Source organism: Mesoplodon densirostris, chromosome 9 (genome assembly GCF_025265405.1).
Source record: "Mesoplodon densirostris isolate mMesDen1 chromosome 9, mMesDen1 primary haplotype, whole genome shotgun sequence".
Lineage (NCBI taxonomy): Eukaryota > Metazoa > Chordata > Mammalia > Artiodactyla > Ziphiidae > Mesoplodon > Mesoplodon densirostris.
Window position 1 is genome coordinate 78,251,519 of NC_082669.1, and position 27,155 is coordinate 78,278,673.

Here is a 27,155-nt window from a genome sequence, read left to right on the forward strand (position 1 = left end):
CATGCTAACATATAACTGCAATTTGTAAGATAACTTAGTATATCTGAACTGAAGGAACAACATGGTACAATGTTTAAGAGGATCAGCTCTGGGGGAAGACTGGTGGAGTCTGAATCTAGACTAGCATGTGACCTTGGGAAAACCAGCCTTTGTGCATCTATCTGTAAAATGGGAAAGTAATAACACTTCTCTCATGAAGTCATAAAACATAAATGAGTTTTTCACATGAAGAGTTTAAAACAGTGCCCAATTATTGTAAACACTCAAAAGTTAGCTATTGTGTTATTATAACAATAATAATTATTACTACTACTATTATTATTAAAGGTTGAACCTCACATGCATAGGTCAATAAAGATACAGATGTAGCTGTTATACTCAAAGATTCAGGCTGCAACTGTTGTCCTTACTTATTCACATAATGAAAAATCAACATGTTGCACTTAAATATTAATTTAAGCATGGGAGTAAGATCATGTAGGCCAAAGAATTTATATGGGAGAAGACAACTGACTTAAATTGAAGTCTATATGCCTGATCCCAAATATTAAAGACTATGAAATAAATATGAAGGACATTTATAATCTCTTATCTCATTTTCCTTTCCAACTTTCAAAGTGTAGAAATGTATTTAAAATACACCCACTCATATCTGTGAAGGTAGGAAATAAATTATCCTTTCTTTAACCTTTATTCTCTTTCTTAGTCAGGACTGAGAAGTGAGAAACACAGGGAAAGTTTATGTGCATAATAAAAAATGACAATTGAATTTTCCCAAAGATTTATGGATTAACTGGGAAGAGTCACTTAATGTGTAGTAACAAAATATCAATATCATTTGTAGAATGTATGTGTAAAAATGATTTACATGTGTGATATATTCATAAATACCCCACACTAAAAAATTTTATAAGCTGTTCATTAAAACCTACATAGAATTATTAAAAGTAGGTTATGGGTTATTTAAGTGTTTACAAAGAGAATTTCTAACCTCGTATAGTGATTTTTAAACTCTCTCTCTGCTATTATGTTTTATAGAGTGTGTCTTTAGGAAATTTTAAGTGTTTCCACTCAGAACCAACTCAACCGATGCATGATACTGATGAATTCTACAATAGACTAGATATGTATCTGGCTTTTCTTTAAATCTTAAGAGACTAATTGCTAACGGTCTTAAGCTGTTATATGGCATGCTACTACATTTCTAGGCCATATACTGCTTTCGTTTAGACTCTGCCCCCCAAACAGGCATATCTTTGTGTTATCATTTTAGTTTCATATCTAAATATGATAGAGTGAATCTCTTCAAAGAAAGGATAAACCCTTTATATATTACATTATATATATTCACTATGCATAGTATTAGTAGACTGTTTACTGCCATATTGTCATTTATCAGATCTTGGAATACATGTATGTATGTGTGTGCCTTTGTGTGTATGTGTGCATGTATATGTGTGTGTGTTTCAGTATATATAGATACTCTCATAGGCTAATCAGGCAAATGTTTCCTTTTTAAAAATCCACTTACTATCTTTGCTAGTTGTTCTGTTTGCTTATCCTAAAAGTTGACATGCAGAACAGGTGTGAAATTCAGAGATCAGCCATTTTCAAAGGGCATGGCAGCAGTTAGGAAGATTGAGTTTCTTACACTTCATATCTTGTGATGTTTGTTGGTTTTTAATGTACTAAGCTTCTTTATCTGAAGACATGCCTTGTTCTCTTAATTTTCACATTAGCCAGCAAATTAAGTTATGCGTTATTATTCTTTTAATATATAATCTGTATAGTATTTCCCATGAAATAGAATGAAGGGAATGTTTCCTGTGCTAGGAATACTTAATAAATATAGAAAACTAATTTAATTGTTAAGAAGAATGGAGAGGAAGGATTTTTTTCTTTCTTTCCCACATCCCAGATCCACTGCACCACTCTGTCTTGTAGCTACATTCTCTTTGCCTTTTTCTACATTGTCTTTGGTAGTTTATGAAAACATTCCAGCTTTGCTTTGATTGTTTATTCATTTTAAAATCAGACCTCAAAGTATCCTGTCCACATTTCAGGGACAGCATAGGAAGGAGACATCACTGCAGTTCAATTCTATCCACAAGTATTGACTGAGGATTCCTATAAACTAGACCTTGTGAGGTGATTGGAGGGAAGAAGCCACATTCCTGTCTTGAACAAGCAGATGGTCCAGTTAGTATAATCAGTCAAATACCTAGTGCATGCAAGACGGTTAGTGTCATAAGAGACCTGAAAACGAAGAGATCCCACCAACAGAAATATTAGGAGACTTCAAAAGGATGGGGACTAAAACAGTACATAGAAAAATGTACAGAGTGGGGTAGGAAGAGAGGAGGAAAGATAACTGAAAGCGATTTCTAGACAGAGGGGCATACACGAGCAGTCACAGAGGAATGGATGAGCATGGCACGTTCTAGGGACAGTGTGACTTGCTTGACTGACAGAAGACTTGAAACAAAGAGCAGTGGGAATTAGGGCTGCGTGGTTCAGATGGGGTGATAAGAAGGACGATGCACTGACTCCAACCAAGACCAGTAACTTAATTAGGCATTGAAATATGCTGCAAAATCAGATCTTTGCATCGTCTCAGACAAATAAAAGTGATTTCTTGGTGATCCACTATTGATTCACCCATGATACTCTTTACTTTATTATTATGAATATAAAGAGCTGAATATATTAGGAAAAGACTTAGGGAATTTTTCCTTAAATTTTCACATACTACTTTGCTTCATATTTGACGAATGAAGGTAGTATGTATGCATCTAACAAATATAGAAATGACACAAAATAAAAATGCTGAACTTTTTAAAGAGTTGTTTGTTTAATAAGGTTTTAACACACTGTAATAATATTTCTTGTAAAACGTGTTCAAACTAGGCTGAAAGTCTAGTGAAAATTTGATTAGCTATTTAAAGAGGTTTGGGTAAAATTATGGAAATGTATTAATGACTGAATCTATTTTTAAAAGATGAAAAGTAACTTATGTTGCCATGAGTTTTATCATGAATTATTTCTGAAAGTAGAAAAAAAATTAAGTAGAAAAAAATTAAGCAAATTAATTTAATCCAATAAATAAAAGTAACTTTTTTAGTTGTTCTCTTTATGTAGGAGTACAACTGTGGAGATGCTGGAGGAGCATGGCCTGTCATAGTCCTTTCACACCTTGCTGCAGAATCAGAGTCAGTCCTATTCCTCAGTTCCACGGAATTGGCTAAGACAAGACTTAAATTAACAAACCACGATCTTTATTGCATCATTCAATTTCTGTATTCACTCAGTGAAATTTTTAAAAGTCAGAGATCATGACATCAGAAATCAGTAGATGTACTGGCTCTGGGGATGACAGCTTTCCTGTCTACATCTTTACTAGTTTTCCTGCTAGTTTTTTGTTTTGCTTTGTTTGCTTTTTTGCAAAAATTTATATGCAAAAATTGAGACTAATAAGGAAGACAACAGGTCTAGTGAGATCAAATAATATTCATGACTGAAAAAAATTATTAAGAGAGTATCATGAATGGTATTTGGGAAAAATACTTATTTCCCCAAATTTGGTCTGGATATTTTTAAGTTTTCCATTTAACCAGAAGACTGGTTTAAGAGGACAAAAGATGATCCTGTTTCTCTCACAAAGTGGTGCAGAATATATATATATTCTTTGAAAAAATTCACTATCAAAATATTGGAACTCAGCAGGGAAACACAATTGCATTAAGCCAATGTTCGTGAATATTGAGAGGTGAATGTCATCTCATTTACCTATTTACTCTTACATTGAAAAATCTATTGAGATATTGGTGGCTTATACAGATGTGATTTTTTGAGATAGTTGATTTTACTACCTACACTTGCTTGACTCGCAAATTAATTTTTAGAACTTTGTTTCTAATAGTCAGAAGCCCAGCAAGATAAAAAGGTGATGGTTATTACATCACATTTCTTACCCACTATAGAAGCAGATGTACAATATACTTCTTTTTGTTTATTCTCATGCCACACCCTTTTGGCCCTTAACCAATACTTGAGGGGACACGATGAAGGCAGCTATGCTTATAAAGTTGACCCTTGTCATGATGATTCACAGTCAAATCTTTATTAACCAGGGGCTGCCAGTTCTTCCTGAGATCCACTTTTCTTGTTCAACATAGTGATGTGGCCAAAACAGGTTGCAAAAATCTACCTCTCCACCTGGCAATAGTTTCATAGTTCTTATGACTTTATTTCTAATTCTTCATAAGTAATGTTTGGAAAGTCAGTTAAATCACCAATTATTTCTTCTTTGCCTTCAGAAAAGTACACAATGGAGTATTTTAAATCCTTTGAAACTTCTCTTGTCACATTACAAATATGCATGAGAAGGTATAGTAAGTTAATGTTACCAAAAGTCAAATAAAAGAGATAAAAAAAAAGTTACATTCTTTTATGTATAAGGGAACAATTACAGTTTGGACACCTGTGTTCATAAAGTAATATAGTGTTCTTTGCATTAATAAGATACGGCATATTGACTGAAACTCTTAAAGGTAGAATGCAAAAACCAAGCCATTAGGAACTGAAGAAATGCTAACCCTAACTTCGTTGTAATCTAGACCTGTCAACAAAATTATCAAGATAGCAATTTTAGAGATAATATTCTAGGTAGAGCCTACAGTATCCCACTTGTATTTAATGAAAATATGCTCTCTCAAACAATCAAATATTTGCCCTAAGTTCTACTTCAGGATGTTTGTATTTGTTCAACTAAAAAGTTAAAGTCAAGCATTCAATTTCAATGGGACTTAAGACAAGCATGCAATTAGGGGATTTGGAAATAGTTGTGTACCTAATGAAAATTAAGGAAATCATTTACTACCACATGAAAGTCAGTTTAAATGCTTCATTCTCATGTTGTCTTCCCATGCATGCATGTTTCTTAGGAGTGTAGGATAATATATACAAGTGTTAGTCATTGAATTTACAGGTTAATAAACAGATTACTTTTTCTCTCTGAAGATCAATGTTATATTCTCCATAAAAGAAGTTCCTGTTAAAAAGAAATCACCCAAGTGGGCTCCCTCAATATGACTTTCTTCCATATTTCTGGCCAAGTCAAAAACATCAAAATACATATCGATGCCTCCTCCCTGAGGACTAGCCATTCAGGGTATCAAAGGAAGTGCTCTGCCATAGAACAGAGCACAAGGTTTTGCATATATTAGTCATTCAATAAATAGTTGTTGAAATCAATTGTATAAGATTATTTGCATTACCACTATGTGACTAAAATGACTAGTTCCATTATTTCACATACTTAGCCATAGGTGATAACAGTAACTGAAGTCACTGCTATACTGGATATTCATTTCTCTCTCAGTAGATCTCCATATCTACCTATTTGTCTCCTTAAAAATTTGAGTTATCATTTAACAACCTGATAACTATATAATAAATATCACCAATGATGAGTTGTTTGTTCTCTAAATGCACCTTGGGGAATAATTTATTGTTTTATAATGAGAAAAGTTAAAAATTTGTTTGAAGACAAAAAATAGTACCAAGTAAAATAGTTCATTAGGAAATCTTTTTTTAATTATTGTTATCATTTAATGCTTTATGCTTTATAGGTACAAATTCATTCTGAAGCAATGCTTCTGGAACTTTTAATTTAAATTTCCAACTCTGAATAATAGTTGACGTCAAAATTGTTCAGCTGTGTTATACAATCTCCCTTTAAAAGAGAAAAATAGGGCCTCCGTGGTGGCGCAAGTGGTTGAGAGTCCGCCTGCCGATGCAGGGGATACGGGTTCATGCCCCGGTCTGGGAGGATCCCATATGCCGCGGAGCGGCTGGGCCCGTGAGCCATGGCCGCTGAGCCTGCGCGTCCGGAGCCTGCGCGTCCGGAGCCTGTGCTCCGCAACGGGGGAGGCCACAACAGTGAGAGGCCCGCATACCGCAAAAAAAAAAAAAAAAAAAAAAAAAAAAAAAAAAAAAAAAAAAAAGAGAAAAATATTGCTTAAAGACAGGCCATCCCCCAAATTTTGCAGAACTGAAAGATCATCTCTTGATTGTTTCAGTCTTTGTCATATTTGGGTTATGAATGCCCTGACTTTGTAGGTATGCAGGATATAAAACATGTGTATGTGTATTAAGTGTTATTCAAGTACACAATGTGTTTCTTCAGGTTAAATCACATTTCAATATGCATGGGTGTTGTTCTTAAAAATATATAATCAAAGTTGAAAGATTCGATTTATCAAAATGTGCTAATAAATGATACAGTGGTAAATGCAAATTTCATGGTCAGTATTAAAAGACAAAAAAAAAGTCTTCTGCCATTGTCCATGTTTTATCTATTTTTTTAAAAAGTAGAGGGAAAAATACACTCTGGAAAAAAAAATGAAGCTTTACTGCAAAAGAAATGAATGCAAGAAATGGCACTTTAAGTAGTGAAGAGACATGAAGCATTGAAACTTCATAGCCTGCTAAGGAGCAACAGCTGTACCTAATTTCAACTTGACGTGCTTCAGATCTCATATTCATATAGGTATTTAATGATCCAAACATAATGGTCCTATATAGAATAATTACTTATATGAAGGAGCAAACTTCATACGCATTCCTTTCTAAATGATCCTTCAAGAGAAAAACTGTGCTGGCTCTTTGAACAACAAATAGTCTCTTTCACCAATCCAAATGTTTGGGGCTAAATAGCTTATCTTTTAAGAGAGAATAATAATAGTGCTGAGGTTACTTCTTTTTGACAGACTCTTTTTGTCTTCCCCCTTCCCAGCACAGCCAGTACAATGAAAAAATGTAGAATGCCAAGCCGGTCATTAAGTCATACTGATAGATGGTTACAAGAAATATCAGAAACAAAAGGAAATAAGGTATTTTAGAGTTGGTGTATTTCGAAAGCAGAGATTCCCTTTGAGCTTGACTTTCCTGGGCAGGGAGATTGTCAGAAGCAGGGCTCTCAGATTCCTTGTCTCCTGAAGAGCACAGTGATTGCCCAGAGTTTATTAATCCTTCTTTTTCATTCCTTGCCTCTTCCATGTTCTCAGAAGCTTCACTGATTAAAATTGTTGGCCCTAGAGATTTCTCCACACTGCATTCTCCTTGTTGGACAATCTGGCCTATACATCTTTCCCTCGTACTATCTGATGTCACTATTCTTGAACTTTTGGAAACTTCTTCAGGTGTAGACGCAGGAGGATGGTGATTCTCAGCACCCTGGATTTCACTTGTTGGATTACAATTATATTTTGATTTAGAAGAAATAGATTGGAGAGTCATGGTAGTAATTGCATTCTCTATAGCAGTGGCCTGTTCATGAGACGGCAGTGAAGTTTTAACTTGGTGATTAGAAATGTGAGAGCCCTTCTGAGAAGCTCTATTAGTGTCTGAGTTTAAAGCAGAATGAATAACGGCATCTGTATTCGTTTTCTTTGATAATTCTTGGATCTGCCCGTGATCTCTATTTTCTGGAAATATTTTTTTATCTGTTGGTAACATTCCCAAATGTAAATCTAGTTTTGAGGCTGCTTTTTGATAGCCTGTAATGACCTGTGAGGATTCTTCTACAGATGTTGTATTTCCAATGACACATTTCTTCCTGTCATGTGTCTTACCAGGATTGTAAATAGATATGGTTTCTTCCTTCTCCATTTCATCTACATGTACATTACAAATACCTAAACATGATTCCTTTTCAAAATCATTGTCATAGATTACACCTACTGTATCTCGTTGACAAAGGGTATCATGTGAATCATCATTTCTCCCTTCATGTGGATCAAACGCTGTTTCCTTTACCTCGATGGGCCTGTCACTTCGTGCTGTCTCTTGAGGTAGCTTAGCAATTATTGCTTTTTCTCTAGCAGACATGCTTTCTAGAGGACTTTCTGATGTTGTCTTAATTATATAAGCTGTACCTGCTTCTGCTTTCTCAGTAATACCATGATCAGCTAGAGAAGACAGTTCACAGCTCGCTGTTTCTTGGCAGGTAAACAATTCTTCTGTAGGATTAGCTTTCAAACTCCTTGTATTATCTCTTTTTTCCCACATGTCTCCACAATCTGCTTGTTCTTTGGTCTGCTCTGTTATATTTGTCTTACTCTCTCTTGCTCTTCCCAGACTTTCCAGAACATTCCAACTTTGTTTATGCTGGGTGTTCTTATTTTGATCTTCGGGATTAATCCAGGCTGATTTTTCTTCTTCAACTTGGAAAAGATACTCATTCCTCAAAACATTTCTATTTCTTGGTAAACAAGCTTGACCAGGCATCCCTCCTAAAATAGTGCCCTCACTAGTCGAGAGATCGAGGTCTGAGGTTGTTAACACAGCTTCCTCCCAGCTTTGATTTGTCCTTGGTGAATGAAATGTATCTGCTCTGATTGACTGGTCATGAATTGGGGTATCCTTACTCGGCAGAGCAGTTAGGTCTCTGTTACTGGCTCCCATCCCTTCCACACTTATTTCAGAGTGGCTCATCTTCCTTTCTTGGTCATGTAAGATTGACTGAAAATTTTTGCTGTGTTCTTCATTAACACCTAAACATATTCCTTGCCCCTCCTCATTCTTACCATTGCCATAAGCTTTCTTGGAAGATCCTTTTTCTACAGACTCTTCTGAATGGAAATCCAAACCTAAATCACCTCTTAAACATTCCCAATCTTTTACTTCAGTTTGTTTAGCTTCTCCTTCAAGGTTTTGATTAAGGTTGTCTGCCATTAGTTGATCTGCAGAGGGACAAGGTATTTGCACTCTGCCTCTCCCTTGGGCTGGATTAGCATTATCATCCAGTACTTCTTTGCTACCAATATGTACTTGCACTATTTCGTCACTACTAGTATTTCCCAGTGATGGCTTGATTTCTCCCATATCTGAAGTAATTTCTTCTGAAGGTTGATAACTACACTTATTTCCTGAGGAATATTTTTCATTGTGGTAAAACTCTCCCTTTAAGGATCTTTCTGCTGATGAACTTGAAGACAAAGGCCTTTTAAACAAGTCAGTGTATACTTCGTCATGGATTTGCTTCTTCTGTAACCCTTCAGCTTTATTTGGAAAATTGACTGTATTCTTTTCATCTCTGGAAGCAGTACTTCTTATTAAATGTTGATTTATCTTAAGGGATAAAAACACAAAAAATAATGATCAAATGATTTTAAATATACAAAGCAAATTAGATAGGTTTCATTAACTTGGCTAGTAATTATCTGGTATATTTCCTTGATTCATTTCATTTGTGGATTTTGCACAAATTGTGGAAGCTGGATGTTTTGGGGGTATCCATGTAGGCTATGACTTGGGAATGAGATTAATCAGAAAAGGGGCCAAAATTAATCACTCTCTTTCCTAGCTTCCAAATATCACATTGTATTATTCAACTATTCTTGCTTGTCATTGCACTTTCTCCTCACTTAGGATATACACATTGATAGCTCCATGCTAATCAATTAGAGAGCAGCTTCCTAGATGCCCCTTTCTGCATTTACACTTGCTGTAGGTGCCCCTATTACAGTTTCTCTTATTAATATGTTTTCTGCAAAGCCTCTGCAAACTATTAATAGCAAAACGTCACTCAAAGAAAAGTGAGGGAGTTAATGTCTCTGCAAATTCTGTTTTAATGACCCTCTGCCAACTGGTGCTCAAATGTATTTGAGCTCTTCAGTGATGCCAACTGTCAGGATTTAACAGTGAGATGCCTGTGTTTTTTTTTTTTTTTCTCATAACTGACATTTGCATGATCTCAATAATTATATGCAAATCTTACGTTTTCCCCTTCTTCTCACATGAGGCTCATGTTACTTGTCAACTGCACAGCTGTCTTGTAAGCCAATGCCTGTGGGTTCCACAGATTTGGTTGTATTTCCATCTATTATAGAGCTTCATTGTTTTATGCATTAACATCAGCATGGAGCAAATTAGCATCTAAATTACAGCTCCCTATTCATTTATTGGATGTACAATCTCAGTAACTTCTAAACAAACTTTTATATTTGAGCCTGCTGATTGTAATGAGGTATATTGGTGAAGTATGTGATTTTTCAGGGCCCTTTCATTATATTCTGTGGTTTGAAAAAGATGGCGATGTTAACTTTCAGCTGGTGAGAATTCTCACAATGGGTGACAACTTTGTAGTTTCTTAAAGTTGGAGCAAAGTAAATTGCATACTTTAGTGATGCAGCTTCCATATCACTATAGAAAGGGTGGAATGTGTGGGGAAAGCGGTGAGCTCCATTTCTTTTCTGTTTCAGCACTGACACTTGAAGAGGCAAATGTCATTTTAATCTTAGATGATTATGAATCCATGTATCCTAATGATATGAGCTCCAACCAAATACAGTAAAGGATAAATTGCATTATGTGACTCATTTACTCCTATTTCTTCCTTTGTGATAAAAATGCTATCTAAACCATCCCCCTAAAAATCCCAAATAGATTGAATGTTCACCAAGTGTGAAATTTATGATAACAAATTTAATACTAAATTGTACCATTCTGAATTTGTTTCCTGTTTGAAAAATATGGCACAGGCTATTTTATCCTCATTTGGTAATTTAATACTTTCCAATGATATAGAACTTAGAGATTCTCACAGATGTAAGTAAAAAAAAAAAAAAAATGCTGCTAAATGCAAGAATCAGACTTGTAGAGCTGGGCAGAACCCTAACAATCATCTAGTCCAGCCTTCTCATTTTACAGACGAGATTATGATAAGTGTACACTTGTCACAAAGATTAGAAATGCACATTAGGATAGTACTACCTCTTCTGTAATTCCTACAAACTATTACTCAGAGCGACTGGTAAATAGGTAAGAAATGAATGTCATTAATTTACCGTTGCAGAGACCAGAAGCAACATACTGAAATCAAAGTGCCTTGTTGATCAAGCTAGAGATGCAAGGACAGAATAGGCTGCACTTTCACATTTGCAAATTATTTATTAGTTGAAGCTATTGAAAGGCAGGCATTGCAGCATCTTTGAAGCATAAATGGATTCATCTTCTCTAATACCGAGGCAAACAGAACACTTACCATCAAATCTAATTCTTTTTCATTATGTTCATCATGTTCCGTGTTTACATCTTTTACATTCTGATTACTGGTTTCCAAGTTTTCCTTGTCCTCATGAGAATAAACAATTGTTGGGATATAGGTATCTGAAAAGTTAAGATAATTGCACCTATGTAAGATTGTTATAATTGAAGGCTTTAACAAAATAAATATATTCTGTTTAAAAATTAAAGAAATATTACCTGTAATCTTTGAATTCTCAGAGTTATTCTCATCTGATGTTACCAATGATTCTTCTTTACTGTTAAGTTTAAAACAAAATGTTATACTTTTTTCTGGGACTATATTTCTAAGTATTTTTATAGAGGAGGAAATTCAAAGCAATTACAAGCCAAACAAATATTATATAACCTTTCACATTTTCTTGCATTACTTTGTATATTTTTAAATTAACTTGATCTCTTAGAATGATGCAATGATATATATTAGTTGTAGAAAAATGTAAAAATTATTTACACAATTCCATAATTCTAAATAAAATTATTTTACTCATATTAAAACACATAACCAAAGGAAAAATATATGTAAGTGTAGATTATTCCATCATTCATGAATTTAATCTTTGCAAGTGAAAACATTTTTCTCTTCTTTTAAATGATGAAGTTTTATGAACTGACAGTCCATTTGTGGTCATTGAAATTACTTTCTAACATTCCAATTATTTTTTTGTGTTCCATTTTACTCAAAATTCTTCCAGTTGAACTGACATATTATTAACTCTCTCTCTCTAGAAAAGGAGAAAAAAAACAAACTTACTAGAAACTGAAAGGCAGCTAAATTTATACCCAGTTTAAAGACTTCATGTGTGTCTTGCCAAAGGCCAATTTTACAACCAAGGCTTTAGATCATTCATATGGAAGCATACATTTTCTTTCTTTAAAATAATTCAGGTTATACTAGCTTTTCTCTCATATTCTGCATGCTTATTGAGAAAGCTAAATACTTTTTTCTTTCAAATGTAATCTGTTTGTAGGCGTATTTGTGGAATTATAAGAATTTAGATTTGTCCATGACACTCAGCAAGAAAAGAGTTAGTGAAGAGTTCACTTTGTGTATAGTTATGTCACAAGTCAGTCTATCAGAAATGATTGGCCCAGTCTCCACATTTTCTCGTACTGTCTTAGCTGAGTTTCTCCTAGTGACTTTTCTCAATGACTTTTTTCTGCAATAAAAGAAATACAGAGAGTTCACAATGGCTGATAAATTTGTGTAATAGAGCCTAATTTTCGTTGCGTGGACAATGTTGATTCAAATCCCCGGAAGGCTAATCTTGTTTCAACAAATCACAAGAAAATTGCAAATTCTTCCATCTTGACCATGTAAGAAGTAATTCAGCTTTGTATACATTTTATGTTGCTTAATTTTAGCTTTTCCTAAACTATTTGGTACCTTGAAGTGGGCCCAGAAATGAAAATAATGTTTTTTACCTAAGTATAATTTTATTAGAAAAATATTGTGTTTCCAATAAGTGATACTGCTTTAATCCATAAATCTATGTTGTTTATGAGACCTATAATTATGCAATTTTTGTGGAATCCGACTGCAAGCTGACACATTTTTCTTTCATAGAGTACATAGAAAATCTGTGTACTCTTAAAAATATATAAACCGGGCTTCCCTGGTGGCGCAGTGGTTGAGAGTCCGCCTGCCGATGCAGGGGACACGGGTTCGTGCCCCGATCCCGGAGGATCCCACATGCCGCGGAGCGGCTGGGCCCGCGAGCCATGGCCGCGGAGCCTGTGTGTCTGGAGCCTGTGCTCCGCAACGGGAGAGGCCACAGCAGTGAGAGGCCCGCGTACAGCAAAAAAAAAAAAAAAAAAAAAAAAAAAAATATATATATATATATATATATAAACCATTAAACAGCATTTAATTATCCCTTCTTTATCTTTAGTCCCATAGCAATGCTGAAAATCTCATTTGTAGAGGGAAAGATCATAACCATTTAAAGCTTTTTGGTTTTGCCTAAGCAAAATGCTGTTAATCATTTTTTCTTATTAAATTCTCTAAAATGCTTTAATTTTTAAAATGATTGCATCAAAAGGAAAGAAACCTGCTTTTAGCTCACTTTGGGGACAAATAATTAGGTATCAAACGATGTATTATTATATTGACTTCTTACAAAAACATATAAATACAGAAATATAGGAAGGAAATCTTAGATTCAGGGGTAAATACAAGAAAGAGAACCTGAAATAGATGAAATTTAAATGTTATATCAAATATCTATTAAAAAACTAATAGAGGGCTTCCCTGGTGGCGCAGTGGTTGGAGGTCCGCCTGCCGATGCAGGGGGACGCGGGTTCGTGCCCCGGTCCTGGAGGGTCCTGCGTGCCGCGGGGCGGCTGGGCCCGTGGGCCGTGGCCACTGGGCCTGCGCATCCAGAGCCTGTGCTCCATGGTGGGAGAGGCCACAACGGTGAGAGGCCCGCGTACCACAGGAAAAAAAAAAAAAAAAAAAAAAAAAAAACGAATAGAAAATGTGTAAGACTTCTACAGGGAAAAGAATAAAATTGTATCAATAAATATTAAAGACCTAGAAATTATTGAGAGATATACTATGTTCATAGATAGGAAGAAGATTGTGAAGATATTATCTCCCAATTTGATCTACAGATCCAATTCAATTCTAGTCAAAATTTCAAAACAGGTTTTCACAAAATTTGAAAATATGATTCTAAAGAGAAGAATAAAGGACTGAAAATAGCTAGACTACTGAGAAATAGCAGGGTAGAGGAACCTGCTCTACCTAGTTTCAATAGTTCTTATGAGGATATAGTTATTAAGACAGTTATATTAGTACACAGACAGGCAAGTATTGAGAGCTTAGTAACAGATCCCTACTTATATAGAACTTTGGTATATGACAAATATAGCATGTCACCAAGCAGGGAAATAAGGGACTTTTCAGTAAATGGAGATGGGGAAAGTAGCTATCCTCATGGAAAAAAGATGAAATAGGCAAAACATATATCCGATAATCAATTCCACATGGATTAAGATCTTAAACGTCAAAAACCTTGAAATTCTTAGTAGAATATGTAAATATCTTTCAGACCTTAGAGTAGAAAATGTTTTCTTAAATAAGAAAAAAAAAGTGACTGTAAAAAATGATTGTCAGTTTAGCTCTATTAAAATTAAAAATTTTTGTTCATTGAAAGACATCTTTATAATAGAAAAATATAAATAAAGTTGGAGAAGATGCTTATGTTATACAAAATCAACACAAAATAAATATCAAGAATATATAAAGAACTTTTACAAATCAATAAGAAAGCACAAACGTTTCAATAGAATCAGGGGAGAGGAGCAGACATTTCACAGAAGAGAAAATACATATGGCCCATAAGCACATAAAGGATGGTCAGCATTATTAGAAAACAGAGAATTGCAAATCAAGACCACAAGGAGATGCTATTTTATACTTATTTAATTGGTAAAAATTGCTGTCAGCTGCATAAATTGAACCAATCCAAATGCCTGTCAACAGAAGAGTAGATACAAAACTTGGAATACCACAAAAGAAATATTATAAAGCACTCAAAATTAATAAACTACAGAAACATACAACAATATGGATAAATCTTAGCAACATAATATTGAATGAACAGTGCTAAAACATTACATCAGAGGAGGTTCTTTTTTATTGAGCTGAAACCTAAAATAATTTAAATATATTTATCAAGGAATACATATTATATAATACATAGAATATAACAAGGAAGGTTGATTTTCAAGATTATGGTTACATCAAGTGGGTTGAGTCAGAGGAAAGGAATGAGTAAAGGAAATGGTGAGAAGTCGATTGTTTTGAGTGGTAGTTTTGCAGGTGTTTATTATTTAAAATATCTAAATGGTTAAATTCTAGTTTTAGATAATTTATTAAGACAAATGGGTTGCTGTCTGGCCAAAATTACAGGATGTTTATAGATAAAATCCCACTCCAAAATCCAAAGTGTCTGTTATATGACCAATTACATTTAAAGGGTTTAATTAAAACCACTTCAGAAAATTTGAGGAGAAAGGCAAAGAACTTGATGGTTGATGAAGATAGGACCTACAACTATATACAATTGTGGTATAAGTGAAATATGTTAGTGAATATTTCTAGTCTCCCCTTTATATTCCCTGACTCCTTTTGGAGCAGGGCAGTTTCTTATTGATCTGTATTCCCAGTGGCTAATACATTACCTGACACATAATAGTGGCATAATAAATGCTGCTGAATAAATGCACAGTGTCCTTTCTACTCTTCCCTTCTGTCCACCTCCTGTCAAAATTATCATAACATTATTCTTCTTTTCTTTCCTCATTAAAATTTATTTTCATAAAAGATTCTAATAAATTAAAACGTGCATATTTTTGTGTGTCTTATAATGTTTACCTCCCACTCCAAAGCTAAAAACAATGCTTTTAATTATGGGTTTAAATAGCTAAACAAAAATTTTTAAATCTTCTAATATAAATTTAGAAATTAAAAAGTCAAAAAGGTATGTAGTTTGTGGAGGGATAGTTCATTTCTAGTGCACCTTAAATCATATAATATAGGCACTAGTATTATTTAATCATAAGAGGGGTCATTCATTCTTCTAAGAGATATTTCGAATATCCACTATATGCCATAAGTTCTAATAAACACTGGGAAATCAAAGATGAATAATATATATGTAGCCTCTTACCTCAAGGAAGCTATAATGTAACGATGGAAATAAACACATCAACAGGCAATTATTATAATGTGATAAATATTATAATAAATAATGGAATATGATATTCTCTAGAGAAAAAATAACAGAAATGAGGAGAGCACTCAGTTGGAAGAATCAGGGAATTTTTCACAAAGGAAGTAACATTCTAATTAGGTTTTAGGGGAAATAGGAGTTCCTCAAATAGAGCAAAATGGTAAGGTCATTTCAGGCAGAGAGAATAAGAAGTGGTCAAAGAAGTACAGGTAAGAAAGCACAAAAAGAAGAGAACCATCCAGGAACAATGAGATGTTCAGAGGGTTTGGACTGTGTTTTGAGGAAAGAATGCCAAGGAATAGAACTGGGGTTGGTTTGAGCCAGATTTAAACGGCTTAGCATGCCAGGAAATGCGGGACTGAATTCTTTCTGTACTTTTAAACCAGTGCTCCGGTTGTGGGGGAGGGGAGTGGAGGAGTTAAATGGGAGAGAGACACCATCAGATTTACATTTAGGGACCAATCTCTGGAAGTACATTTAAGCATCTATCTTAGGAGAGCCTGGATGGGATGAGCCATAGTGAAGCAGGAAGACAAGTCAGGAGGCTCCTTCAATATTTCAGGCACAAATAATGACTCTGTTAAAGGTGATGGCAATGAGGAAAGAGAAAAGGAATCAAATTTGAGTTAAACTTTTGATGTAGCATCAATGCGATTTGTTGATCAATTCCCTGAAGGTAGATTTTAAAAATGCCTTCTTTCTGCCTGACCTTGGCTGTGTTCATGAGATTTAGAAATCAAGTATTGCCCTTTCCAAGACCTAAGCAAGAGAGAGTTAAGTCTGGTGGTTAACCGGGGCTCCTTCACTGTTAAGTCGGTAAGGTCTTGAATTAGTCTGCTGGCTGGTGTCTGATGTCTTGCACACTGGGTAATCTGCTTCTCAGGTGCCCATGTAGACACCTTTCAGCCTTTTTCTCTAATCTCTGGTACGTGTGCCTGGACAGTGCATCAACAAGTTATACCTAGTTTCCTGGCTTTTATTCTAGTCAATTCGTAGCAAAAAAGAGCAGAAAGACCTGGATTCAAATCACAGTCTTTCCTGTTATTTACCTTACTAAGTCACTTACTAGCCATGCGACCTCCAACAAGATACTTAATCTCTCTGTATCTCATTTTTCTCCAAAATATTGCCTAGTCCTTACACAGGGCAATTATTTATCATAATTCTCAATATGCGGAAGTGTTTAATAAATGTATTATCACTACTGTTATTACCATTATTATTAGTGACATGTAGTAAATACCGTGCTGATCATTAGTTCTATACTGCCACAGTACCTGATTCCCGTGCTTCTCCTTTTACTTGGAATTATGTATATTTTTTAAAGTTTACTCCATTCTCTCATATCTTTAATTCACAAGTTACTTATTTTTCCACAAGTTACTTTCAAGAGTAAAATATGTAGCCCATGATGACATACTAGCTTAGTCTTTCTAAAGTATACTCTTATTATTAGAGGACCACCCTCCAAAGAAAGATCACTAGATCATCAGTGAAAGTAACTTTTTATTTAAAATACAAATACAGTGTGCATGTGAATGCTAATTCACACTTTCTGCTATTACCCAATTGATTTATTCACTGTCAGAATTTAGGCACCCTGTTAATATTCCTGCAGTTTCTGGGTATGTGGCACTTACGCTTTTGGAGTTATGGTTAATTTTAACACTGTCAAAATGTAGTAGTTTTAGTATAAGTAATAATATCATTTTTCCTGGGTTTCTGTAATGCTATTGTGCTAAAAGCCCATATGTCTCTTAAAATATGAGTAAAACCTGTTCCACCCAGTCTAAGTCTGAAGTGATGGAATTACCCAACCAGTCAGGATAAATGTGAGGATTAGGTTGTAGGTAGTAGAAATGTAACTCTCTTCCAAGAGGAATCAAAAAGTTGGCATAAAAAAAGGATCATTTCCAAAATGAGTCATGAATATTGCATTTGTGTCTCTTTAACACTCTGCTTGAAAGTACTCAGCACTTCCTAAAGAAAACCAACTTGGAATTCTTAGGCATCACCTCTCACTCTGATAAACAGCTAAAAAGTCAATATTGAACTCTTCAAGAAGACGTTAAGTGTGCCTTCTTTGTTCGAAGCTTGTGCTCTCATTTGATTTCCTCTACCCACTCTCCCTAAATGAATGGAGAGATTTTAAGTTAGAAATATTATGTACCTCACTTGAATTTTTTTTAAAGACACTTAAGAAGAATATATCAGGATTGGCATTGCTAAGTGGATACTTACAGAACTACTGAAAAGGTTTTCCTGGAATAAATAATTACATATTGTGTACTGTTTATTTTCATAATTTTATGGTGATATTTCTCTAAAAATGGACTTTCTAGTATTCTGACATTTATAGCCATGAATTGGAGGAGGGAGGAAAGCAGAAACTTGTACTTAATGAGAGGTAAAGTTCATAATACATTAACCAACTACTAGGGCTTAGTATCTATTCCTTTGGTGTTACAGTACTGATAGTCTTCTTTTGATCAGGAATAAAACCAGAACAGAAGAGAAATATTTGATCAAAAGAGAGACAATTAGAGCAATAAATGTCTAATTGTGAACAGAAGTGTCTAAGGAAAAAAGTTTAAAGGCATAATGCAAGAAGGAATTTAGGATGAAAAGATGAATTAAAATTCAGTTCCTTGACGATAATTCCACAGAGGAAAACAAAATGAAGACAGTTCATTAATAACAGGGATTGAAAGAAGCAAGAAATAATCTCAAAGAAAAAACATCAAAAATTTTAAATGGCTTCTATTTCCTTTAGATGCTGAATCTGGAGACTAATAATATGGTAAAGAACATGGTTTTTGTGGGATTCCTCATCTTCAAAGTGAAAGCTCTGGATTAGATTAGGGATATCAAATAGAATACTCTCATGCTGGCCTCTTTCTCTTGCACCCATGGCAAGCACTGATAACAGATCAAGGGACTTCCTAGCTGAGACCAGATTGAGCCCCGTGATCCTTCTCTATACAACCAGGCAGCCACTACCCCTTTATTTCTCAACCCCTTTATTGCTCAAAATGGAAACAATTTGCCTTTCTCAATTTTGACATTAAATAACATGCTTTCCAGTTTTAGGAGTTCCATATTTATGTAACTAATAGTATTCCATAAATATAATTTTGAAATGTAATTTGGAAATTTCTTAAATTTGTTTTCAAAAGATATAAATGCTAGTAGGATCAATAGAAATAACCATTAACTTTGCAATACAAAGATAAATTCCCAATTAAATCTTATGGTCAGCATTTCAAATTTAATACCTACAGAAATCCTACCCACACAGTTTGTGAGCTAGACTTACATTATTTATAATGCAGATTATACAATGATTTATTCCCAAATTATTTTACTATGTCCAGGTAAAACTTTTCAAATAGTGGAACATTATCAGTATCTACAAATGATTTGGATAAATGAATATATTGGATAATACATATGATACAAGCTAATTTATTACTTTCAAAATGTAAGCATAACCCACGGCAAACCACAAGCCCCTTGAGTAAAGTCTAGTGAACTGCTCAAGTATTCAAGTAACTAAGAACATATCACCACATTAGTGACCAGATGGTTTTATTGAGTCACTTTCCTGTTTTCCACAAACCTGAATTACTATGTTCCTAAAAATCTTCTGTTTCTTTTACTAAATTAGAACATTGCCTGTTGCCTCAGTGCTTGATCTTGAAAACGATGGTATGATGCCTTCTTGATGCAGGAAATTTCAATAGCAGAGAAAGAAGCAACTAAAAAGCATTGCCTTGTTGAAGAATTCTTTGGTAAGTTTCTTTTCCAAAGTTGCTTCATTTCCTAACTCTTTGTCTTCTGCCAAGGATTGCTGTTTTCAAATCTGCTTTGTCATGTCAAAGCAGTGGGTGCTATTTTTTCTTGCTCACCCACCCCACAGAAATCAGGGAGAAAAAATTATTCGGATTTAATTCTGTGATTGAATCTGGGCATCATGTGCAATTTTGTAGAGATGGGATCTCCTTAGAGTGTCTTGTAAAAGAGTACTAAATTGCGAGAATCTAGTGCTTAATTAAGTCAAACCTTGGAGGTTCACGTATGAACAACAACAAAAATTGTAGGTTGCTTTGGGAGAGATGTAATTACAAGCAGAATCCATGAATTTTCGGTGGAAGAAGAGTTATAGGTAAACCTGGCCCAAGGGACTTCTCTGCCACAATCTGCCAATTATGTTCTACCAAGAGAGAAATGTAAATGTTTTTAAGTGATGGAGACTGGAAAAACTAAAGAATATACATCAGACAGATATCAGAAAAAAATTCTTGAACTTTATTGGTCTAAAGTCCTTATTTTACCTGAGTTCTTAATGGAAGTAATTGTTATCCGTGGAGCATGTGGGTGACAAAAAAATTAGTCATTGTCCAGCTGAGACTCTTACTACTTCAGAATTCTGACATTCTGATTCTCCACAATTCCCCTACAAAGTGATTTCTAAGAACTTTGTACAGCATCCATCTTTTGAAAATTATCGGAGTATTGTTAATATCTATTTTTTCCTAAGGATACTAATTTTCAGGCATTATTTCCTTCATAAAGATATTGATTTGTTTGTGTTTGTGTAAAAAGTCATTATCACAAAATCATGACTATGAGCTAACTAACTGCAATTAAGGAAATCCTGATTAAACATGTTTTCTCTGTGAAATCTACATATAAGTATCACCTAAGATATTTGGTCTGTTAAATACTGAGATTTGACATCCAAGCTCTACAGAATTTGTATTAAATATTGTTTTGAAAACTGTTTTTAAAAAGGTAAGTTAAAATGTAAATTGATATTCCCAGTGTATGTGTGGAAAGGTTGTATTTGGAAGGCCTAGGAGCGGGAAGGAAAACAAAGGAGCATGAGACTTCCAGACTGAAATCAAATCATTCGGAAGTGACACTTCTCAAAAGGATCTGTTGCCCAGCTGAGGGTGGCAGCCACTCCCCTGAGCATCTGTGCCCTCTACTGTTCCCCAAGATAGTAAAATTTACATGGGGTTGTTCGTTTTGTTTTTTCTTTAATGGGGAACAAAGTGCCAAACTTCTCCAACTCTTTCCCCAGCTTTTCTCCTATTCCTGGCTCTTGACAGAGAATTTCAAGCATGTATCAATACTCTTCCCTTTATCTGGAGAGTAAATCAGGTGAAATGATGTATAATTCAGTAAAATATTGGTAAAGCAGTTCTTCAGTATTTCGTATAGGAGATGGTAGGTTTTATGTTCATAAGAAAAATCACCAAGTATCTTAAATATAATAATTAGGGCCAACAAAAGTCAGGGCATGCCAAATCAAGTTAGAAATGTTAAAGTACTGCCTTCCTGTTATTGCTTTTAATTAAATGTTAAATTTAAAAGTTATGAAATCATTTTTTTAAAATCCTAGGACCTTTTATTTATGGCTATGCAATTAATAAACGTCTTGTATTTTCTCTAAATTTAAAATTCTTTTATATTTAATTTTTTTTTATATTATCAGCTACTGCTTTTTAGTTTTAATAAGTGTTTAGTAACCTCTATCATATGAAATCCATTGGAATTCATTTCCATTTTCAAGAAATTCAGTTTCACAAACATTTTTAAACTACCTACTCTACTTATGCTAATCACAGCATAAATTGACATATCAGGGAAAAGAGAAATATGGTAAATTGGGTTAGATGGTTTGTGTTAAATTCCAAATAAGAACCCTATTATCAAACTGGATTTGTATTTAAATGCATTTGAAAAGTTTTCTAGGCAGACTCAGGAAGTCTTAAAGCATTATTTCTAAATGTAATGCTTTTGTGAACTTACGTCACACATTAAAATCATCTTAATGCACCTTTTTGTCAAATCTTCACAATAGGATTACAAAAGGAAAGGAGGAGAGGATACATTTAAAAAGCAAATGAAAAAGAACTCAATGGAAGCCTATTAGGCTACCTGTTGATGAGCCTGTAAGAGAGTTATTAATATGCGGATCATTGACATGATAGGCCATAATGACTCCTCCAGGGACACTCATTCTATTGTGTCAGAGACTAGTTAGGGATTCATTAACGTGAAGACTCGTGACTTCTTAATATGCAAAATATTAATGCAATGCACTGAGGCATACTCACAAATGTCCACATCTTGTGTTACAGGTTTTCTTTGCCAGCCCTTCACCCACACCTTTTGTGAATTAGTATTTTCTTTCTGTCCTCTTGCGGATTTCTTCACAAAAGATTCTGCACTCCTGTGGAATCTACCACTTCATATTCAAAGACCTCCTCCCCTTCAGCCCACATTTCTTTGATTTAAGGCAGGTTTATATATACAAACCACTTGAACATTTTGACTAAATCAGTCAAAATTCAGCACAAAATCTGATTTGATATTTTTCTGCAATGCCAAATTGCTTTTTGGCTAAAGGCAGAACAATGTGAACGAATCACTTGTTTTTAAAAAATGGGATTCTGAAACATGAATAGTGTAACCAGCAGTTGAATAACTTGCTCTGAAGGTGGGTAGGGAAAGAGTAGTGGAATAGAAAAAAGAAAAAGAGAGCAGAGAAAGGCCATGAAAGAGGACACGAGAAAGAAAAGTGCAATTAAACTAAGAAGAGTAAGTGTTCGTACCAATGTAAATGAGGAAATGGATTTAAACTGCTCAGTGTCTGGCATACAGCAAGCAATTAATAGACATTAGCTATTATTATTACATCGACACTTTGCAAAAAGATAAAATTAATATCCACATTCCCTGTTGAAACAATAAGAAAAATGTTATGGAGTGAAAGTTGTTCAGTCCTTGAATTAACATACTCTGAAGTAGGGGATCAAACTTATAGTCCTTATTCCTGCAACAGAATTATCTACAGAATTCATGGAAAGGTACTCAAGTATCTTTCAAAGCTTATACACATACCACGTATGGGAAATATAATTTTTCTTCTGGGACTATGTAGGTAACCTATATTCATTTTCTTGCCATTTTATTCTAGCCTCATCTAAAATATAATACAATCTTTTACTACTATTTCTCTACTAAATTTCAGGAGAAACAGACCCTTATTTCTAAACTTATAAACCCTAAATTCTACAGTCCATTTATAGAAATCTATATCTGTTTATCATAAAATATTAGTATCCCCATACAAAATTAGTAAAATAATTTTTTAAGTTAACAGCTTTACTGATGTATCATTTACATACCACAAAATCCACCCATTTTAAGTGTTCAATTCAGTGCATTTAGTATATTTAATATATTTACAGAGTTGTGCAATTATCACAAAATCTAATTTTAGAACATTTCCAGCACCCCCAAAAGAATAAGCCTGTTAGAGTCACTCTTTACTCCCATCCCCAGTCCTAGGCAACCACTAATCTTCTTTCTGTTTTGAGATATTTGCCTATTCTAGATATTTCATATTAGGAGAATCATACAATATGCGTTCTTTGTGTCTGGCCTCTTTCATGGAGGAAAATGTTTCTGAGGTTCATCTGTGTTGTAGGATGTATCAGTATTTCATTTTTATTGATGAATAGTATTCCATTGTATAGATACACTCACTTTACGCATTTACCAGTTGATGGGTATTTGAGTTGTTTCCACCTTTTGGCTCTTGTGGACAGTGCTTCTATGAACATTTACATACCAGTGTTTGCATGGACATATGTTTTCATTTCCCCTGGGTAGATACCTAGAAGTGAAATTGCTGGGTTTATGATAATTCTATAATTTGTTTCTTCACATCCTCACCAACTTGTTATTATCTGTCTTATTGATTGTTGTCATTATAGTGGGCGTGAAGTGACATCTCATTGTGGTTTTGATTAGCATTTTCATAGTGACTAGTGATATTGAATAGTTTTTCATGTGCTTATTGGTCATTAATATATCTTCTCTGGAGAAATATCTATTTAAATCCTTTGCTCATTTTAAAATTAGGTTGTCTTTTTATTATTCAGTTGTAAGACTTCTTCTGGATAAGTCACTTATTAGATATATTTGTAAATGTCTTCTCCCATTTTCACTGTCTTGAGTGTGTCTTTGAGTGCAAGAGTTCTTAATCTGGATGATGCCCAAGTAATAGAATTTTTAAATTAGCTTTAAGGTCTTTGCTAACTTGCAGAGACCCTTCATAGAATCTATTTAAAATTCTTTAAATAAGAGGCAATATTATTTTTAACATAAATAATCTTTATTAGGGTAGTTATCACATGCAACCAACTACATTTCATATTCTTGCTCGTGTTAATTTCAATACTAAAATGCTAGAAAATGTCCACCAGTTATTGGTCCTAGCCAAGTTCTAGACTGGAGTAGATGTAAGCAGATTCAGGGATGATGCAAATGAACCTATAGAGTCAAGAAAAGAAGTCCAACTGATTTAAGAAGCTTACAGTACAAACACCACCTTACTCCTCTGGTTGGTGCCTTTCACTGGAAGAGATGGAATAGGCAGGAGGAGCTCATCACTGCCAAGATGGCTCTCCCAGTTGAAGGCTTTTGGATCCCTGATTAAGTAAAGCAAAATTCATTGCCAGCAAACCTAAGAAGATGAAGTGTGAAGGTCTCACTAAGACAGACTATGGTTAGAGATTAATAGAAGAGCAATACGGTGCTTGCGAAGGACAAGTTGAGAACCAGTATGAACTAAAAGGCAAGGAGCAGGTGACTGAAGAAGTTGGGCCACAGGCTGGGATTGCTGAAGGAGTCAAATGCAAGGGCTGAATCCTGAAGGGATGCAGTTATGTTGCCAAAGATGGGGATCTCTGCCACACTTTTAACAAGGCAGCACAAAACTTTACAGTCAACATTCTGAAGAATACAGCTATCAAGTGGCTTTAAAAGGATTCAGTCCTTCTACTGGACATCATGCTAAGTCAGAATAATGTTGGACAAAATTTAATGTGTATTCAGTCAGCAAGTAGTTAATTTGTACTTGGCATCATGCTAGACATTAAACTACTAGCACAAGCTGAGATTGAACCAACTCTGACTTCATAGAGCTTACAGTCTAAAGAATGATAAATGAAAACTGGCAGTATAAAATCACAGCTGTACATTTCACGATTGGGGAAGCATGGAGTGCTATAGAAGAAAATACAGTCGACTCTTGAAAAACACAAGTTTGAACTGCGTGGGTCCACTTATATGCAGATTTTTTTTCAATAGTAAATACTACAGTACTACGTGGCCTGAAGTTGGTTAAATCTGACGATGCAGAACCATGGATACAGAGGAACTGAGTATATGGAGGACCAACTATAAGTTATACTCAGATTTTCAACTATAAAGAGGGTCAGCACCCCTGATATCCCCGTTGTAATAAGATCCATAACAGGGTCCATACAGGGTCCATACAGGGTCAACTGTAATAAGATCCATAAGTCAAACTCAGGGAAGTCAGTAGCAACTGTATATACATGGGCTTGTAAAGAGAGCAGACTGAAGGAAGATCATATCCTTTAATATGATTACAAATCATATTTAAAAGTTTGATTTTTCTGAACTGTAAAATATATGCTTTTCAAAAAGAAAAGTAAATACTTTCTGAAAGTTTACTTCATTCTAAATGGAAATTAACTTTACCATGCTATTTAAAATGTCTTTTTCACCTTCCCCGAGTCATCACAAATGATGGGGCAAAATTTCTTTAATAGATGCCTTATTTAAAAAGCTTATCTTTTGTATCGTAATTCCCAGAGTACTTAATGTTGCTATTAATGCTTAAAAATCCCTCAGGCCATATTTGCAAAAGCATTATTTTATTTGCTAATTTTTCTTTGTTTAATAGCATTATTCTTTTGGTGGATACTGAGACTAATTGAGTTTCAAATTTTAAAAAAAGTTACAACTCAAAACACATGTGTTTAGTCTTTTGTTTATATCATTCTCAACCCTGGTGCATATCAGAATCAGCTGGGGAGCTTTTTAAAAATACCAGTGCCTACAACCTGCCCCCAACCAATGCAATTGGGGTCTTATAGGAGGGTCTAGGTGTGGGTGCCTTATTTTTCCCCTTCCTATGCACACCCAAGTTTAAGAAACACTGGTTTACACTACTATTCTATCCTGGCTTTTACTATATCAAAGTATGGTTAGTGGGAAAATAAATCCTTCAGTGAAAATACTCTGCTCTTAAGATTTTCTATGGGGTGGGAGGAGAGGGTATACATAATCAAGCAGGTTAGCAAAAATGTAAATTTTATAGGGATTTTACTTCTGCTACTATTAGGTCTATTAAACAATTTTTTTTTTTTTTTTTTTTTTTTTTTGCGGTACACATGCCTCTCACTCTTGTGGCCTCTCGCGTTGCGGAACACAGGCTCCGGACGCGCAGGATCAGCGGCCATGGCTCACGGGCCCAGCCGCTCCGCGGCATGTGGGATATGGGGCACGAACCCATGTCCCCTGCATCGGCAGGCGGACTCTCAACCACTGCGCCACCAGGGAAGCCAACAATTAATTTTTATTCATCATGGAGATTACCAATCCATACATCAGTGAATTTAAATTTACTGATTTTTTTAACTGAAAGGAAATCTAGATGCTGTTTAGGGTAAGAGACATTAATCTTTTCTACCCTAACACTGATCATGTTTGTTAAGATTTAGACCTGGGATGGTAAAATGTTTTCCAGTTGTACTGTGGAAAATTGCCCAAACAATTATTGTAAATGCAAGCACTGTAAAGTGTATTGCCAAGGTCACTAGTTGGTTAGATCCCATAAAAGAGACAATTAGTCTTGAGATGAAAATGGTAGAGATGAGGTGACAGTTATTAAAAAAGCAGGACATGCAATGTAGTGGCTTAAATGTAAGTTGTGGATAATGCTGATAGTTTAATGTGTTTGGAGTTTATAATATGTAAAATAATGTTTCATATAAAAAGATCAAAACTGCTTATATTCCGGTCTTCTTTTTTCCTCATTTGCTACATAAGTAAAGGCACTTGCAAGATTACACTTGCTATCTTTCCAAATCATCATTTTACAATGGTTTGCTTGATTTATTATACGTATACAGTGTTAATTTATGAAAAATATTTTCTTCTTACAGGTATCAATTTACATAAACTTATCCAGTATCTACAGTACTTATAGTCTATTGTCAGGATAATTGAAAAATTTTGAAATAAAATAATAATAGATAGAATTTTTCAGTGCTTTTTAAGATAACTCAAATGTGGAATTTCTTCTTTGATTCGATTACCTGTAACACAACTGCACCTTCACCAAGACAAAATTGCAACTCAGTTCTTCAGTTGCAAAGATGAATCTAAAAGACTGGATATAAGGATTTGGGCAGCCAGAGAAAGCAGATAGGGACCCTA

The 27,155-nt window shown here is 34.6% G+C and overlaps 1 protein-coding gene across 1 annotated transcript in view; it reads right to left on the reverse strand.

The window, feature by feature from the left end:
* Positions 1-6,753: 6,753 nt before the first annotated feature.
* The window catches only part of PPP1R3A (protein phosphatase 1 regulatory subunit 3A), a 36,290-nt gene continuing 15,888 nt past the window's right edge, over positions 6,754-27,155 (reverse strand). The window contains exons 2-4 of the mRNA XM_060108805.1: positions 11,269-11,327; positions 11,048-11,172; positions 6,754-9,132 (exon numbers count right to left, since the gene is read on the reverse strand). Coding sequence (XP_059964788.1) covers positions 6,754-9,132; positions 11,048-11,172; positions 11,269-11,327 — 2,563 coding nt within the window. The remainder of the gene's footprint in view (positions 9,133-11,047; positions 11,173-11,268; positions 11,328-27,155) is intronic.